We start from the raw sequence: 18603 nt of genomic DNA, 5'->3' as shown, positions 1-18603 counted from the left end.
TCAGTGCTGTATCTCTAAATCTAAATAAATCAAAACAGACAGAAGCGCAAGGAGAGAGCCAACTGCATAACAGCCTTGAAAACCAATTTTATCTGCAGCGCCTGTGGAAGAGTCTGTCACTCTAGAATTGGCCTTTATAGCCACTCCAGGCGCTTACCCATTGTCTCTCGAGCCAAGGAGGCCAAAGAAGAATGTTACAGAACAAAGACTATGAAAATCTAAGAATGTGGGGGAAAGGACTAAAACATCTGCAAGAAATGAAACTTCAACAATGCTGAAACTATGAAGAATCTTTGGTGACATTTTTCAATTCATATATATACATAACATTAGCTGGTTTTGCTATTGATGTGTTAAAGAGATGTTTTACCTAGAATTGTATTCACCTTCAAAATGTAAATTACCTTGTGCTCTCATGGAATCCACCAAACACTAAGATCTGCCTCTTACAAGCAACCATCCGATGTCCACTTCTACCTGATGGTCCACCTGTTGCCCTATTAATAACAAAATAGTTACATGACAGTTAAAGTATCACAAAACACAGTAAAGCCAAAAGATTCTGAATAGCTTCCAACCCACAAGCTGTGCCTGAGATTCAATAGCAGAAATGGATGAAATGAGACAGCAGCTGCAAGATTTTCATCATAGAAGGACAAATTCACAATGCGGTAAATGGAAGCAACGTGTCTTTTACTAATTTATACTAAAGTTATATAAATGATCACTATCACTCGTTGACTACACGTTCATTGAATCATTTAAACTTATTACAAGCAACACCATTCTAACTGAAGAAAACTACTCAATGTATTAATACTCCGAGGTTACACCCACCCTTCCTAGCTGTTGTAAATTCTTGGTATGGATACCACATACAATAAAGCTGCTGTATCCAATCAGGGTTCCCACAGGACAGGACCCAAGATGAATAAACAGAAACAACATAGAAACGCTGGGTTAAATTATTCATATTAAACCCAAATGACAAGGTTACAATGTAAAATTGTGAAGAAATCCTCTCCAACATGACACCTGAATGATTTTCCTTTTAAGATTTTCACAAACTTCAATGTGTATGCTCTTCTGTCTTTTCCTACAAAACCATTCATGTGTGTTCAGTAACTGTTTAGCTATACTATCCATAACAGTGCAACCTAAGGTGGCTCATCGGAAAAAAATTTCTACCCCCAGTGAAAAGGCTTCCTGTTGGAAAGTATGATGCCACCAAGGGGGATGGTTTCCGCAACTGGATATTTATAGCAAGACTGTAAATGTGTTCTTTACATCAATGTTTACAGTTTTGCTACAAATAACAAATAGTGCCAATCAAGTATTTTAAAATCACTTTGGGATCTTTGCATGTAAAATCTTATGAATTGCAGAAATCTCATAGGCACGGCTATTATTACAAGAGTTGCACAACTCCAAAACATCAGCTCCTCTCCCAGCTCTATCACCTCTCTTCCGCATCCAATGGGCCTTCCTTTTTCCATTTAGAACACTGGGTTGACATATTTAGAGCAAAATAGTCAATTCAATTCCACAAACATCATCCGTTTTAATTTGCAATTTTCAGCTATCAAAGTGTGCTAAACAAAAAGCAGACTCACAAAACTTCTCCAACAGTATAGCTGAGTTTTTCCTCTGGTGCCTTACCATTTTTTTCAATTGAACAAAAAACAGTGAAGCACCAAGACCAGTGCAGAACAAAGGAGAGATAAGACAAATAACAAAGTACTGCTCAGGTGATACTAAACTTGTATTTTAAAAATCTGAAGAATGCAAGAAAGAAAAACTGAAAAAGACAAGGGGCTGGATTTTCGCTGTGGGCTTCTGAACCCCACCGACAGGCTCAAATGGGGGTCAGAAGCCTGCACTGTCCTGGATTTTATCTGGACGACTGAGGTCTCGACCACTGGCAAAAGCACTGATGAGAGTCCTACGTCACCTCCTCTGGGGAAGGCCCACTGGATCAAGTGCCAATTAGGCACTTAAGTGGACAGCGGCACGCCTTCCCAAGGGATCAAGGACCGCGGCGATGGAAATCCCACCTGCTGAGAAAACTGTTGGCCAACAGCTCTTTAACCGAGCAGCGCCACTGCAGAAGTGGTGGCTGCAGCTAGTAGAACACTCACCTGAAGCGCTGGAACCAGGCCACCTGTAAGTCTCAGTTGGATGAGTTTCGCAAGGTGGGGGTCGCTGGGGAGGGAGGGCGGCATTAAGGGCAGGGGGGTGGCTCTCAGAGGGGCCCCCCTTCCCGATGCCATGTCCCTCATTCAGGCACTAAGTGCCTTTTAACGAGAGACCCCCCACCCCCCCCACCTTGGAGCCAGGAAGCTACCTGCACGGGTAGCTACCTGCAGGGCATTAATTGCCCACTTAAAGGGGGAAATGTTATGCAATCCGCTGCGGCAGATTTGGTGGCGTGTGGAGTGATGTAATTAGGCGGAAGATGCTTTCTCAGATTCCCGATGGCAGGATATTTTAGAGGAATTAAGTCATCAGAGGGTTTGTGGTGCTCCAGGGTTCCTCCAGCGTGTGGCCGGTTGTAGCTTTGCATTCAGTTACATGCCATGAATACTCATTATCCTAAGCATAGTTAGGATTTAGTTCTACTTGCCAGATTAACTGAACAGCAAGTGGTATTCCCATGCCACCCGATTCACAAATGTTTCAATGCAGCGTGCAACAGTTGCAGTTGAGTCTCAGGTCTATGCTCTTCTCTCTTTCACTCAGTCACTAAACTAACGCCAGCATTGGAATGGATGTTTGTTTCCAGGCTCGGCACCAGCAAGGGTGAATCATCTCAGGGGATGGTGGTGACGGCATGGCGGGGGCTACATGGAACAGCAGGGGAGGGTAGTTCGGGGAGGGAAGGGCAGGGCTGATCGGGTGCATGGAGGAGCAGGGGAGGGTAGTCGAGAGGGATGGATGGGGTCTCGGGTGCATGGAGGAGCAGAGGAGGGAAGGGTGGGGTTGATCAGGTGCATGGAGGAGCAGAGGAGGGTAGTCGCGGAGGGAAGGGTGGGGTTGATCAGGTGCAGGGGAGAGCAGTCGGGAGGGAAGGATGGGGTCTCAGGTGCGTGGAGGAGCAGGGAAGGGTAGTCGGGGAGGGAAGGGTGCAGTCTCGGATGCATGGAGGAGCAAGGGGTGGAGGAGGGCAGCATCCAGGGTTTGCAGTTGCTGATTTTGATGATGAGGCTGGCTGTGTGCGGTTGCACGGGGTGATGGGTTGATATGTTCCCGTCAGAAAATTGAAGGTCATGAGGCCGAAACAGAGGGACGATTGCTGTTGACGTCGGAGTCCTGTGTGTCCACATCAGGGTACTGGCTGGCAGAAGGTACGGTCACAGTCACAGGGGACAACTGCATATGGTAGGGGGGGGAAGTCGAGACTGAGGGCTGGCTATTCGAGGTTTTCATAGGGAGGGATTGGGTTCCTGTAACTATATCAAGGTGTATTTTTGGAGGTTCAAGGGTGAGAGTCGGCAGTTGGATGGTTAAGGGGAGAGGGATGGCATGTATAAATTGACAATGAGCCAATTCACGGTAATTGGGGGCGGTTCTGTGGTAACAGAGGGGAGGGTGAAGGTTGTTGGGTGGGTCAAGGGTGATGGGTGCAGGCTGGAAGGTGGCAGGAGGTTGTTGAATGGTGGGCAAACTTGCCTGGTATCATAGATGCAACATTTTCTGGAAGAAGAATGCAAACCATATGTCCAATCAAGGAATGCAAGTTGGTTGGGAGGAGGCAAATGATGGTGGGTGGGATCTCCTGCTGCATGCAAATATAAGGCACATAACAGCAATCTGCTCATGACTTTCATGGTTCTGCTGAATGGCAGTAGGACAGTTTTACAACATCTCAGCTCAACAATTGAAAAGCTGTAAATACATGAGTCTCATACATGCAATTTGTCCTCGAACACGTGAAGAATTGCAGAGGGTGAGACTGAGGTGATCAATGGTTGATGTCTCGACAGGAGAAGCAGGTAGCACAAGAGGGTGAGGCTGCTCAGAATGAAGCCATCCAGGAAAGGCATTACCGAAGATGGGCGTGGCGTGTCATTGCATCCTCAGGACAAGGACACATTACCTTCAGATGTCAGAGAGGCAATGCCAGGAACCATGAGAATATGACTTGCAATGGTGACAGAAATGTGCACGATCCTTCAGTATTACCAGCAGCCGCTTGTTTTCATTGAAGACCCAATGCCACTTGCCCTTAAGGTTACTATTGCACTCAATTTCTTTGCTACCGTGGATCCACAGGCGACATATATGGCATCTCGCAGTCTGCGATCCACAGGTGCATCAAAGAGGTGACCAATGCCCTTTCTCGATGTGTCAATGTTTCCATCTACTTACCTGTAGACAAGGACAGCCAGGCAGCAAGGTCTGCGGCCTTTGGGCCATTGCTGGCTTCCCTAGAGTGCAAGGGGTGATCACTGTACTCATGTGACCATTAGAGCTCCCTGGGACCACCCTGCTGTCTTTGTTAATTTCAAAGCCTTCCACTCTTTAAATGTGCAACTGGTTTGTGACCACAGGTGAAGAATCATGCATGTTTGCTCATGTTTCACAGGGAGCTGTCATGACTCCTACGTTTTGAGGAACTTCCAGCTGCCAGCACTTTTTGAGGAACCAGCCGAAGTGGACAGATGGATCCTGGGTGACGGGTTACCCACTTTGTACATGGTTGATGACACCAGTAAGTCATCCCAAAGCACTGCTGAAGACGTACAATGCCGCACACGCATCCACCAGAGACATTAATGAGTACACACCTTTGGCATGTTGAAAATGCGATTCCGTTGCCTTGATTTGTCTGGAGGAACTCTTCAGTACGAGCCAAGGAGGGTGTCATGAATAATCGTTGTCTGCTGTGCCTTGTGGCAAAATTCTGCAGGTGGAGGAACAGGAAGAACACCAGTCCTCCTCAGATGAGGATGACTATGAAGAGGATGAGGAGGAGGTCAACAATGACAACGATGTCGTCATCGATAAAAGGGCCATGGAGAGTCATGCAAGGGACATCAGGGAGAATCTCATTTATGCACATTTCAGCCAACAATAAGCCACATCATCAAGGAGCACTGGGAGGAGAAATCTAACAATTCCCCACAGAAATTCCCTTTTGCATGAGGTCTTATTCATCTCTGCAATCTTACGAAACATGGCTGTACTTTCATTTGATTGCCATTTGACATCGATGGGCTACGATGAATGCGGCTACACACCACTGTCAGCAGCATTAAGTTATGACCGTAGAAAACAAAAGTATGGCATGACAGTTTTGGAAAAAGTTATTAATCATCAGTGGAAAGCAGCCTTAATGAAGATTGAAGGCAAAAATTCCAAGGAGATATGGGCATTTCCTGAAATGCTTTGCAAGCATCGTGTTCCTGCCATAGACCTCCAAAAAACCTTTTCGTATCCATCTGTAACCAAGCAAAACATTACAGAAAGTGGATCAAATTTTGCAAAAAATAAAAATGTTTCAATACATCTTTGCATTCATGAACATTTCTACATCACCCGTGCCACCTTCGTGTTCAAAACTGTTTCAATTTTCTTTTCCTGCCACTACGTCTAGGTGCTACCCCGACATTAGCAGCTGAGGTGGAGGCAGTCTGCTCAGTGTGCTGCCCATTGCTGTGGATGACCATGGCGGGCAACCTCAGGAGGAACAGGGCCTTGATGGTTCCATCCAACTGGAGGTGTACAGCCATGGTGCTTGAGTATTCCCCATGTGCATGCCTGCTGGAGGCAAGGGGGCCAATGTTGGGGAGGGTGGACGTGATCCCACTTTCCCTGGGAGTGTCCCAGGGAAGGTTCTGGGGCAGCTGGTGCGCCCTCCTCCTCCATTTGGGTGCACAACGGCACCTCCCTATCTCCCCCCCTGAAGGGAGGAGCACCTTGAGGGAGGTCCAGGTTCCTTGTCCCCCTCTTGCTTAAGACTCTGCTGCATGGAGTCCAATGGAACAGCGATGGAGTCCAGATCAGATCGCATATGGCTCGAGTGGTCAACCAGACTCGCCACAGAGCTTGCCAGACTCTCTACTGAGGAAGCCATATGCTCAAATGCCTGGGACATGGCAGACGTCATGGCTTGCATGGACTGCTCCATGGCAGACGTCATGGCTTGCATGGACTCCTCCATGGCACACGCAAATCCACACATGACCTCAGGCATCTGACATATTTTCCACATGGCTTTTCTGCACATCCAGCAGACTTCTTGCAGCAAAAAACAGAGGATCATCATGAGCGTGGGTCTTAGCAGGGACCTGGTCCTCAGCAACTCTCTGATTGTCAGGGGACCCGGCTGGCACATACTCCCTCAGCTGCTGGGACGTGTCTGTGTTGTGCACACCAACTTGTGACCAAGATTCTAATCTTAAACCCTCCGCGGACCGTGTGGATGTAAATGCGATGGCAGAGGTGGAAGAAGAAGCAGGTGACGGTGCAACCTCTGGGGCACTGGCTTGTCTTGCTGCCCAGCATTCTGTTATTGGAGTGTGGGCACCTGCTGTGGAGACACAAACAGGGACACTTTAAGCATGTGCTTCACATGAGTTCGAGCAATTTCCTTCAGTTTCCACATATGGCTGCAAGAGCAGAGATGTCACTTCATCCTTACACCTTGTGACACTGGCTTTGCCATCTCCACTTGCCCTGCCTCCCACCTCTCTCAATCTCAGAGGCCTCCTCCTCAGCTGTGGTCAGCAGCCTGATGTCAAGGACCCCTCCTCCCTTCCTAGCATGCTCACCCTGATTGTGGCTTTGTTTCTCCTGCAACAGACAGTGCAGATATAATGACATGGCAAATGATACATCACAACCATTGCATACATGCATCAACATCATTCATTCTGCATTGACTTTCACACGACAAGTCCAATCACATAAACAATGACAATCTTCATCATTTAGCAGATGGCACCAAGATTGCTCACGCATTCGACTGCATTCTTTGCGTACCCTCTGACTGAATGACACAGAGCCAGGGTAGAAATCAATGGAGCAACCTCGCCAGGACCACTTACCCTCACTGATCTGAGAAAGTTATTGATTCGCTTGCGGCACTGCACCCACGTTCTTTGAGTTACCCCATGATTCGAGACCTCCTCTGCAACCTCCATTCAGGCGCCGTGGTGAGGCAGGAGGATTTTCGCACTCCATCACAGGGAAGAAGACCTCCTGCCTTTCCCTGACGCCCTGGAGGAACACCTGCAGGGAAGCATCACTGAACCGTGGGGCTAAACACTGCCTGATGGCTGCCATGTCATTCAATTTGGCTGTAGGGAAAATAAATGATATGAAGTTGGTGGTGAGTTTTACAAAATAAGAGAGGCAAAAACATTTTGTTATAAATAAAAGCTTCAATTTAAGTTAGTCTGAAGATCCATGAAAGGAAGGCCGCTGATCCGCGAGGCTGCAAGCACAGAATGTTTCATATCTGTGACGACTATGGTGCTTGGGGCAGTGACGGCGGATTCCACCAATGAAAGGCTGCCCCGCCACATGATCCCCGTACCTTTCGCCTCATGGCTAATTTAAATACAAAATCGCATGGAAACCGGATTTGCAGCGGGAGCAGAAGTTACGACAACTTCCGGTCCCACTGTCGGGATTTTCCAGCCAGCCTCCAGTTTCCCGATGCAACTGGGTGCAGCAGCAGGCCAGGGTGCCAGTGCTGCAGACAGGCCTTCAGGTCCTCCCTGCCTGTCTGGGTAGGGGTGCAGCCAAAGGCTGCCCTGTAGAGGGATTTCACCCCAACCACAGTGGTAGCCTGCTTGCTTTTTGTACTTTTTAATAATTTTTTTTTAAAGTGGCTGAGAGGGCACCTTCCAGTTTAAGCGCCCTCCCAGTTACTTACCTTTTACTGCAGTCAGGTTTGGTCCTCCAGCTTCGAGAGCCCACCCACCCCTATTAATTGGACAGGGAATCTATCTCCATGTCAATTAAGGGGGCACCCTGATCAAAATCCCAGGTCAGGAACTGGTTCCACCCTGCCCCTGGGGGTGGGTTCGGGATCCAGAAACAGTCCCGGTTCCTGTTTCCCACCCCCAAAGCGAAAATTCAGTCTGTTGTTTCATTTGGAAGGAGTGTTTGGGACATTGGACAGTGAGAAGGGAGGGGGTAAAAGAGCAGGTGTTGTATCTTCTGCGCTTGCATGGAAAGGTGCTGTAGGAAAGAGAGTGGGTGTTGGGGGTGACTGAGAAATGGACCAGGGTGTCACAGAAGGAACGGTCCCTTTGGAATACTGAAAGAGAAGGGGAGAGGAAGATGTTTTTGGTGGTGGCATCATGATGGAAGTGGCAGAAATGACAGAGGATGATCAGTTGAATATGCAGGCTGGTGGGGTGAAAGAGAACAAGGGGAACCCTATCGTCGTGTTGGGAGGGAGGGGAAGGGGTAAGAGCAGAAGTATGTGAAAGGGAACCAACACGGCTGAGCTCACTGTCAACCACGGTGGGGGGTGGATGGAGTGGGAATCTTCGGTTGAGGAAAAGGGAAGACATATTGGAAGTACTAGTATGGAACAGTGCATCGTCCGAACAGATGCAATGGAGAAACTGGGAGAATGCAACAGAGTCCTTACAGGAAGCGGAGCATGAGAAAGTGTAGTCAAGGCAGCTGTGGGAGTCAGTGGGCATATAGTGAATATTCGTTGATGGCCTATCCCCAGAAAAGGACACAGAGAAGTCAAGGGAAGGATGGGACGAGTCAGAGATGGACCATGTAAAGGTGAGAGGAGGGTGGAAATTGAAAGCAAAGTCAATGAAATTTTCCAGTTTAGGGCAAGAGCAGGAAACAGCACCAATACAGTCATCAATAAACCAGAAAAAGGGTGAGGGAGGGAACCTGAGTAGAACAGGAACAAAGAATGTTCCACATATCCCACAAAAGGCAGGTATAGCTAAAACTCAAGCAGGTACCCATAGAAATACCTTTTATTTGGAGGAAGTGAGTGGAGTTCAAGGAGAAGTTGTTCAATGTGAGAACAAGTTCAGCCAGGCGGAGGGGGGTGGTGGTGGGTGGGGACTGGTTGGACCTCCATTCAAGGAAGAAGCAGAGAGCTCTCAGACTATCCTAGTGAGGGATGGAGGTGCAGAGGGATTAGAGGTTCATAGTGAAAAGGAGACAGTCACAGCAAGGGAACTAGAAACTGTTAAAGTGACAGAGTGCCTCAGAAGAGTCACAGATGTAAGTGGGAAGCGCTAGTGGTGGTGCTACTGAGCTGCTGGCCCTCTGACTGAGCCAGTAGCTCTTGGGGGTGAGCAGCCATTCTTAACTGAACAGCAGTCCCAGTGGCGCCCTCTAAATTGACTGGCGCAGTAATATGCTGCCCCGGGTCCTGCTGCCGAATGAAGCGGGGTCGGCTCCTACATTTGGCCCCGGCGACGGAACTTCACTGTCAGCCACAGAATTCAGCCCAAAGTTCCATTTTCACACTGATGAGACTCTCCATTGTGTTGTGTGACACTACCATATGTTAAATGAGACTGATTCAGGACACCTCTAGCAAAACTGGACATCGATGAGGCATTTGGGTCATCAGCAGCAGAATTGTATTTTATCACAATTTTTAATCACACGGCCCAGCATATCCCATGCTCTACCTTGACCATCAAGCCAGGAGACTAACCCTGGTTCAATGAGGAGTGTAGGAAAGCATGCCAGGAGCAGAACCAGGCATACCTAAAAATGTGGTGCCAACCTGGTGAAGCTGCAACATGCATGCTAAACAGCTGAAGCAGCATACTATGCAGAGATAAGCAATCCCACATCCAACGTATCAGATCAAAGCACTGCAGTCCTGCCACATCTAGTCACAAATGAAGGGCACTCCAAAAGCATCCCCATCCTCAATGATGGCCAAACTCAACAAATAAGTGCAAAAGACAAAGGCCTATGCATTTGTAGCCAACTTCAGCCAGAAGTGCCCAGTGGATAACCTCTTCCTGAGATCCTCATCTATGCAGATGCCAGTCTTCAGCCAATTCAATTCACTTTACACATCAAGGAGCAGCTGAATGAACTGAATACAGCAAAAGCTATGGGCTACATCCCAGCTGTAGTGCTGAACAGTTGTGCTCCAGAACTAGCCATGACTCTAGCTTAGCTGTTCCAGTACAGCTATAATACGGGTATCTACCCGACAAAATGGAAAATTGTCCAGGTATGCCCTGTCCACAAAAATCAGGACAAATCCAATTTGGCCTATTACTGCCTGTCATGCAGGCCCCCACCATTAATTTCGCCACATGGACATTAAATTTCAAACTGTTTCTGGGAAGAGGAGAAGGCCTGTTACAAGGGGTGCCAGGCCCCTGTCTGGAAAGACATTTTTGCATATTAACAGACAGTATTTGTAGACAAAGGACCATTTGCTGACCCACCCAGCACACAAAGCCAGAACTGGTTATACCAGTCATGTGACTACCCTGCTGGCCAACTTGGGGAGTTTTAAATTGTAGAGACAGTGCTTGAACTGGCAGAAAGCTGAATGCTCCTGGACTGAAGACGACCTCCTGTCTGCCCCCATCTCTGTCACCCAGAACTCCAAAACCCATTGAAGACACATGAACCCCAAGAGAGAAAAGTCTCCTGCAGTGAACAAGGTTTAAGAAGAATATTGGGTCCCAACAAAAAGTAAGACCATATCTTCAATAAAGGACTCTACAGCGAGCTCGAAGCACAGTAACAAAAAAACCCTCCTCAGAGATTGCTTCACACTTTTCCACTTTATTTTTTCTTCTGCTCTTTTCTGTCTCTACTTTCATGTGTGTATCGTGTATGCATGCTAGCACATCGTGTATCCATAGGTGTCAACCGAATTAGAGTTTAAGCTTAAGTTTAATAAAATTTCACCTGTCTTCTTTAAACCTAAGAAAGCCTGTTTGTGCTTGTTTCTTGACCTTATAATTGGAAAGTGGTGAACAAGGATTCACCAAGGGGGAGCTAAAAACAGTGTGTTTAAAAATAAAATCCTATTACAGAAGACCAGGTGAAGGCTGAAAGGGAACCCTAGACCTCTTTCTCACCTGGTCATAACACTGCCCCATCAGTCTATTCTCAATTATCGGCAAAGTGATGGAAGGGATCGTCAACAGTGCTATCGAGCTACACCTGCTCGCCAATAACCTGGTCAATGATGCTCAGTTTGTGTCCCAGCAGGACCAGTCAGCTCCAGAGCTCATTACAGCCTTGGTCCAACATGGATAAAACAGATTAATTCCAGAGGCAAGCTATGAGTCACTGCCCTTGACATCAAAGCAGCATCGAGGAACCCTAGTATAATTGAAGTCATTGGGAATCGGGAGGAAGGCGAGGGGATCTCAGCAGTGGCTGGAGTCATATCTAGCACAAAGGAAGACAGCTGTAGTTGTTGAAGGCCAATCATCTCAACCCCAGGACACTGCTGCAGGAGTTCCTCAGGGGAGTGCTCTGGGCACAACCAATTTCAGTTGCTTCATCAATGATCGTTCCTCCGCCATATGGTCAGAAGTAGGGATGTTCGCTGATGATTGCACAGTGTTCATTTCCATTTGCAACTCTTCAAATAATGAAGCAGTCTGTGCCCACATGCAGCAAGACCTGAATAACATTCAGGCTTGGGCTCATAAGTGGCAAGTTATATTAGCGCCACACAAGTGCCAGGCAATGATCATTGCTAGCAAGAGAAGATCTAACTGCCTCCCCTTGGCATTCAATGGTATTGCCATCGCTGAATCTCATCATCAACATCCTAGGGGTCACCATTGACCTAAAACTTAAATGGACCAGCCACATAAAAAGAAAGGCTCCTACAGCAAGTCAGAAGTTAAGTAACTGCCCAGAACCTTTCCACCATTTGCAATGCACAAGTCAGGAGTGTGACGGTGTTACGACCAGGTGAGAAGGGGTCTAGGGGTTCCCTCTCAGCCTTTGCCTGGTCTAACCATAGCAGGGTTTAACTTTAGAAACACTGTTTTTAGCGCCCCCTCAGTGAATCCTTGTTCACTACTCCAATTGTAAGGCAAAGAAATCACACAGGTTTCCTTAGACTTAAACAAGAAAGGTGGAAGTTTATTAATCTTAAACTCTAATCCAGTTAATAACTGCGAATATGCAACGCGACCACGCTAGCACGCTTACGCGATAAACACACATGCAGATACAGACAGAAAAAGTAGAAAATAAGGGGGAAAAGTTTGAGGCACTATCTGGATTATAGTTACAGTCCTTTACGTTCAATGTGAAGTCTTTGGTTGCTGATAAGTCTTGCCGTTCTTTGGGGCCCAGTGCACGCTTCAACTTGTTTCGATGTAGGCGTCTTTTCTCTCTTGAGGTTTATATGTCTTCCGTGGATCCAGTGGCTTAGGAGAAAGCCAGAGCGAGACGGCCAGGAGAGAGGCTTTCTTGTTCCAGCTTCAGTTGCAAACTCTGCAGTCTCAATTCAAACTGTCCTGTGTCTACTTCAAAAGCCTGGATCAGCTGATTGTTCATGTGACCAGCTGGCTTAACCAGTCCTGTCTTTGTGGATTCTATCACCTTAGCAGACCCTGGAATGCGAGCTTCCTGACACCTTCAATGTCTGGTGATCAAAATCCATTTGGGTTAATTGGACCAGGGAGTCGTTCTTTCTCTCCACAAGCACCATCTCTTAGTATGCAAATGTCCTCCAGTCAAAGGTCTGGTGATCTCTTTCACAAGTCATTTCTTCACTCCAGCAACAGTTTAAAATTAATGTTCATATGACAAAATTAGTATGCCTCATTCTTGGCAGGTGGGGGTATTCATGACAGATGGAATACTCTCCACTGACCTGAATGAGTGCAGTTCCAACAACACTCAAGAAGCTCAACATTATCCAGGACAAAACAGCTCGCTTGAATGGAACCCTATCTTCCACCTTAGACTTTCACTTCCTCCACCATTGGGGCACCTGGCTGCAATGTGTATCATCTACAAGATGCACTGCAGCAACACACTAAGGCTTCTTTGACAGGACCTTCCAAACCCATGATCTCTATCGCCTAGAAGAACAAGGGCAGCAAGCCGATGGAAAGACCACCACCTACAAGATCCCTTCTAATTCACAGACCATCCTGACTGGAAATGTACAATTGTTCCTACATTGTCATTGGGACAAAATCCTGGCAATCTCCATCTAACAGCACTGTGGGTGTACCTACACCACACGGACTGCAGCAGTTCAAGGGAAATTATGGATGAGCAATAAAGGCTGGCTTTGCACGAATTAAAAAAAATTGTGGGGCAGTTACTAGACTCTACCAACAGAGATACAGTGACTGAGTACGAGAATAAATACAAGTTGATGAATCAGCAGAGATTTGTGAAGGGGAAATCATGTCCGACTAATCTAGTTGATTTTTTTTTTGAGGCAGTCACGAACATGGTGGGTTCAGGAGTGTCTATGAATGTTGTCTGTATAGACGTCCAGAAGGCATTTGATAAGGTTCTGCATAAGAGATTATTACCAAAAATAAAAGCTCACAAAATTGGAGGCAAACTTGTAACATGGGTTGGTAATTGGTAGGAGACAGAAGGAAGGGAAAAAGAAGACAGTACTCTGATTAGCGAGATGTGACAAGTTCCCCAAGGAACTGTACCGGTGCCTCAGCTTTTCACTATGACTTGGATGAGGGAACAGAAAGATATATATCCAAGTTTGCAGGTGACACTATATTATGTAGCACAGTAAGTTGTGTGGATGAGAACAGGAAGCTACGAAGGGACATAGACAGGTTAAGTGAGTGGGCAAAACTGTGGCAGGTGGAGTTCAGTACAAAGTGTGAGGTCATCCACTTTTAATCCAAGAAAGACAAATTGGAATATCACCAAAAGCTAGTGCAGAGGTACAATATGTAATCAAAAGACTAATGGATTTTCCTTATTATTTAATCCTTTAAGCCCTGGTATAATTCTGGTGAATATGCACTGAAACCCCTCCAAAGCCAAGTTATCCTTGTAATGTTGGCCTTTATTTCAAAGAGGCTGGAATATAAAGGGGATTAAGTTATGTTTCAGTTGTGCAGAGCATTGGTCAGACCCCACTTAAAATGCTGTGCTCAGTTTTGGGCACTGCATGTCAGGAAAGGTATCATGGGCCAGGGACAGGAAACAGCAAAGATTCACCAGAATGATAGCAAGGCTTAAAGGGTTAAATTATGAGGAAAGGTTACCTAAATTTGGTTTATCTTCCTATGAATATTAGACTGTTGAGGAACAATTTAATTGAAGTGCTTAAAATGATAAAAAGGTTCAATATAGTAAGTACAAGAGACTATTCCCTCTGGTGGGGGAACCCAGAATGAGGGGGCACAGTATTAAAATTAGAGCCAGGCTGTTTAGGAATGAAATGAAGAACCATTTTTTCACACAAAGGGTAGTACAAATCTGGAATGCCCTCCCCAAAAAGCTGTGGATGGTGGGTCAGTTAAAATTTTCAAGACAGAGATCCACAATTTTTTATTAGGCATAAGCATCAAGGGATGTGGATCAAAGGTGGGTGAAACGGAGGAACAAATCAGCCATGATCTAACTGAATAGTGGAACACATTCAAAGGACTGAATGACCTACTCCCATGTATTGTAGAGCACATACAACTTGAGAGAAGAGTAAATTTCAATCTCCTCTCCAGAAGCCCAGCAAAAAGGGACAGGGATTTTGATATTATGAATATCACATAAGGGAAGGATGGAGTGGGGGTGAATGACATGGGAAAATAAGGAGGAGTAGTGGAGTGAGTAGGGAAGACGGGAATAGAAAGGGTGAAGAGGTGGGTGATGAGAGATGGGGTAGGGAGATGAAGGAAAGATACAGTGGCTAAGCATGCAGCTCAAAAGGGGAAGTAATAGGGAAGGGGTCATTTTAATATTCTCCCTCTCCTTCTCATCCTTCTCCCTCCTCTGCATCCCCATTACCTTCTCCTTCCTCTTCTTCTCACTCTTCTCCACCTTCTCCCCATCATCTCGGCTCAAATTAATTCTCTAGACCTGTTTGGCCTAAAAACTGTATACTCCCCATGTTTAACACCATAGAAGACTCATTAGTAAATTAAGTCTTGCAAATGCCTGCACTTCCTGTCCAATTACCCTTAATCCCTGAGTCACAATTTCTCAGTAATGCTTGTATGTCAATATTTAAACTGTTAAATTGCTATATTTACAGTTACAATGGGACAGTGTAATATTTGGTTGCACGATAATTATTCCACTTGCTATTAGTTATTGGAGGATCTTTCCATCCCATTGTCCCAGCTACTGTGGCTCTACTGGCCAGAATTCTCTTTGCCTGTCACCCTACTACAAGCACTGACCATAAGTTTTTAAAAAATCCTTTCAGTCCTAGCCACACTCAATATTTAACGTCTCCTTCTGACCCCACTTCTTCAGCCCTGGTCCCAGTCAACTGCCCCATTCCCTGCAAAAGATTTATAGGTTCACTCCATTTGCACTCACAACTGCAATGGGAGACGAGAGGCAGAGGGCCCATCGCCTCTCCATTTTGCCGGTGGTAGCATAGGCCGATGACGGCCTTCCCGTTGAGGCCAATTTGGGCTCTTTAAGTGGCCTATTAAAGGCCATTTAAGGGCCTCTGCCCCCCGCCACTGGGATTTAACCAGGAGCAGGAGGTGCCTCCGCCATGTGGGGAGGGCACCCAGTAATATGAGGTGCCCTCCCTGCGTGCTTCGGGAGAGTCCCTCCTCTGCGCTCAATCTGCGGCCCACAGAGGACCCCCACTGGGAAAACCTCCTCCTTTATGAACCCCTCCCTGGACTTCACCCCACCCTCCCAGCCCCCATCGCCGGGGCCTCCCAGCTTGGCTCCGGCATCTCTGCCTCACTTACCTGAGGTCCAGGGTTCCGGCGCTGGGCCTGTGTCCAAGGCCTCTGCAGTACCGGCAGTGGTCACCGCTCCCAGTGGCACTGCCGATGTTGCTGAGCTGCCGGCCCTGTGACTGGTTGGCAGCTCTTGGAGGCAGGATCACTGTCTTTACAGGGACTGAGATCCCGGCACCAGGCGCTTAAGTGCCTGAAACCGAAAATAGCACGGGGGGTTTCGAAAAGGCAGAGGCAGGGTTGCCCCTGTCTTTTCAGCCCAGTGCCGGAAGCCTGCCATCGCCACAAAGACAGCATGATACTAGGAAAGGCCAAATCACAAGGAAAGGATTGGCTGCAAGGTGACAAGGTGGAAGTGGTGAAACACCCTAAACAATGAATCATTGCGCCCCAACAGTTGGGGCACAAAGGGAAGTGAGCGGCATGAGGTGCAGGAATGCAGGGTATTATGACTAAATACATTTTTAAAATTGGAACACATAAAATGATAATAAACTCAACACAATATCTGCTATCTTCCTACAAAATAAGATTTTATTTAAAAACAAGGGTATTCTTAATTTATCAAGTGGGGAAACTTGTCATCTTAATCTGTAACATTTTGTTTGCAATATCACAGATACTATATACATAGTGATCATCATTCTGTTTGAAGATAAAATACTGGGGTAGAGTTTCTGTTTTGGGTGCAATCAGGAAATTGTGTCCAAAATACACTAGAGGTTGCACTAGTTTGTCAAGTGTCCGCTAAAAATTCATATAATGACAAGTAAAATATTGCATGAACTTGCACAGTCAGGCAACGTAATAGAATGTAATTGTTTTTCTTTTGTTCCATTAAAAAGTATTCCTTGATGTATTAAGAGTGGTAACATGACGCAGTTTTATTAATATAGCTGAAAATAGGTTTATCACATAAGAACATTTTTAATAAGAGTATTCGTCCTGCACCTGAGTCGCCTCATTTAAAATCACTGAAAATGATTTATAAAAAAAACTAAATGGAAACATCTGCTATTTTCGTTGGTGCACACTGTTTGGTTAACAATTAACAATTTCTTGATATGAAAAGACGGAAACTCACAATGTCAACCTGGGGGCGTGGCCAGTGTTGTGGACAAATCCAGGTGAATTGAATCATACTGGCACCAAGCATTGTGAAAACTCAAGCCCAAGTGCTTTTGGGCATAACACATTTACATTTAAAATTCCCCAAACTTTCACACTGGTTCAGTCGTTTCAGCCCAGATTATGCTGATGTTACTGGTGTGAAGAAGCAGAAATTCTAGCACATTGCGTATATCTTCCAGTGTTCTGAACCCTTTGAGTTTTTCTTCTGTTCATGGAATAGGATTTTTAAAATTATATTGCTTGAATGATTAATTTTTTTAATGTTTATTTTTCCATGGTAGTAATCCAGTATTGCATGCATTCAGTTGCTCATATTTTGCAGGAACAATGCAATTAGTGCAGCATTGTCAAGCAGCTGATGGCAACGCAAACAGTTTTCAACAGCCAACAGGAAAGAGCTCTGAATCATAGCAAATTACTGGCTATTTTTGTATTATCTCCAACCAAACAAATCTTCAGGGCTGTTGACCGCCCACACATCTCCAGGAGACCTGAACTTGTTCCAATGCAAGGCTTCTCCAAACAACTTAGGAGACTGACAAAGAACAATAATTCAAATATTTAAACAGGCAATATGGATGTTCTGATGTTCTGATGTTGGTACTGTATTTACTCAAGACTAGATGGAAGTGCCTTGCACTGCAAGGTTGAACAGGGACTTCAGGAATTTCAAACAAATAAGCATATGTTTTTAACATCCACAGATGTTATCTCATCTCCTAGACAGACTTATCTAAAAATGTGTGGCAATTTGGAACTTTTAAAGGACTTTATAGAAATACAGTAAATCTGTATTTGCAGAACTATATTGGCAGAACCTTTACAACTTTTTGGGGTTCAACATATCAAGTGTAAATTCCTTTCCATCTTAGATTACATGGAACCTGCAACTCAGAAACAGGTCATTCAGCCTAACTGATCTACTTCAGTGCAAACATGAGCCTCCTCCCATTCTAGTTACCACTTCCTACCCTACCTTTATATCCCTTTATCTTGTTCTCCCTAATGTACACATCCAGCCTTCCTTGAATGCATCAATGTTATCTGCTTCAACCACTCCATGCTGCAGTGAGTTCTATATTCTCAACACTTATGAAAATTTTACTGCACAAATATTTGACACTTCAATGTTATCCAATAACCCACTCATAGAAGCTCCATTTCTGTTTCTTGGGAATGGTCCAAGCAAATTTAAATTGTTCCCCATAATTCTCAAAACTATCCAAACAATAACCAAAAATCAGAAATGAGATTAGCAAGGTTCCAATATCAGAAATAAAAACAGAAAATGCTGGAAATACTCTGCAGGTCAGGCAGCATCTGTGGGGAAAGAAGCAGAATTAGCATTTCAGGTCTGTGACCTTTCATCAGAACCGTACACTGATTGAGTGGTAGTCCTTGTAGTTGCAGCGTTGCTCTCTGTTGATGTGGGGGACTCCACATTGCCACATGTATGCAGTCGAGAAGCTTGCTATCCTGGCGACCCATGTGCCCTATCATCCTGGTCTTCCCTCCTCAGGGAAAAAAGGATGAAGTCCCTTCTCCTTCTGTAGAGCGCTGCTGTCACCTCCCGGATGTTTCTGTGGATAGCAAATTCTGTCACGTTGCTAATGTC

At 45.8% G+C, this 18603-nt stretch overlaps 1 protein-coding gene across 1 annotated transcript in view; it reads right to left on the bottom strand.

Annotated features, from left to right (window-relative positions):
- The window catches only part of klhdc4 (kelch domain containing 4), a 106347-nt gene that overhangs the window by 54874 nt on the left and 32870 nt on the right, over positions 1 to 18603 (bottom strand). Inside the window, exon 6 of the mRNA XM_068049892.1 lies at positions 405 to 497. Coding sequence (XP_067905993.1) covers positions 405 to 497 — 93 coding nt within the window. The remainder of the gene's footprint in view (positions 1 to 404; positions 498 to 18603) is intronic.

Source organism: Heterodontus francisci, chromosome 17 (assembly GCF_036365525.1).
Source record: "Heterodontus francisci isolate sHetFra1 chromosome 17, sHetFra1.hap1, whole genome shotgun sequence".
NCBI lineage: Eukaryota > Metazoa > Chordata > Chondrichthyes > Heterodontiformes > Heterodontidae > Heterodontus > Heterodontus francisci.
Note: the sequence above shows the minus strand (reverse complement) of the source record. Positions and strands in the feature narration are given on the sequence as shown.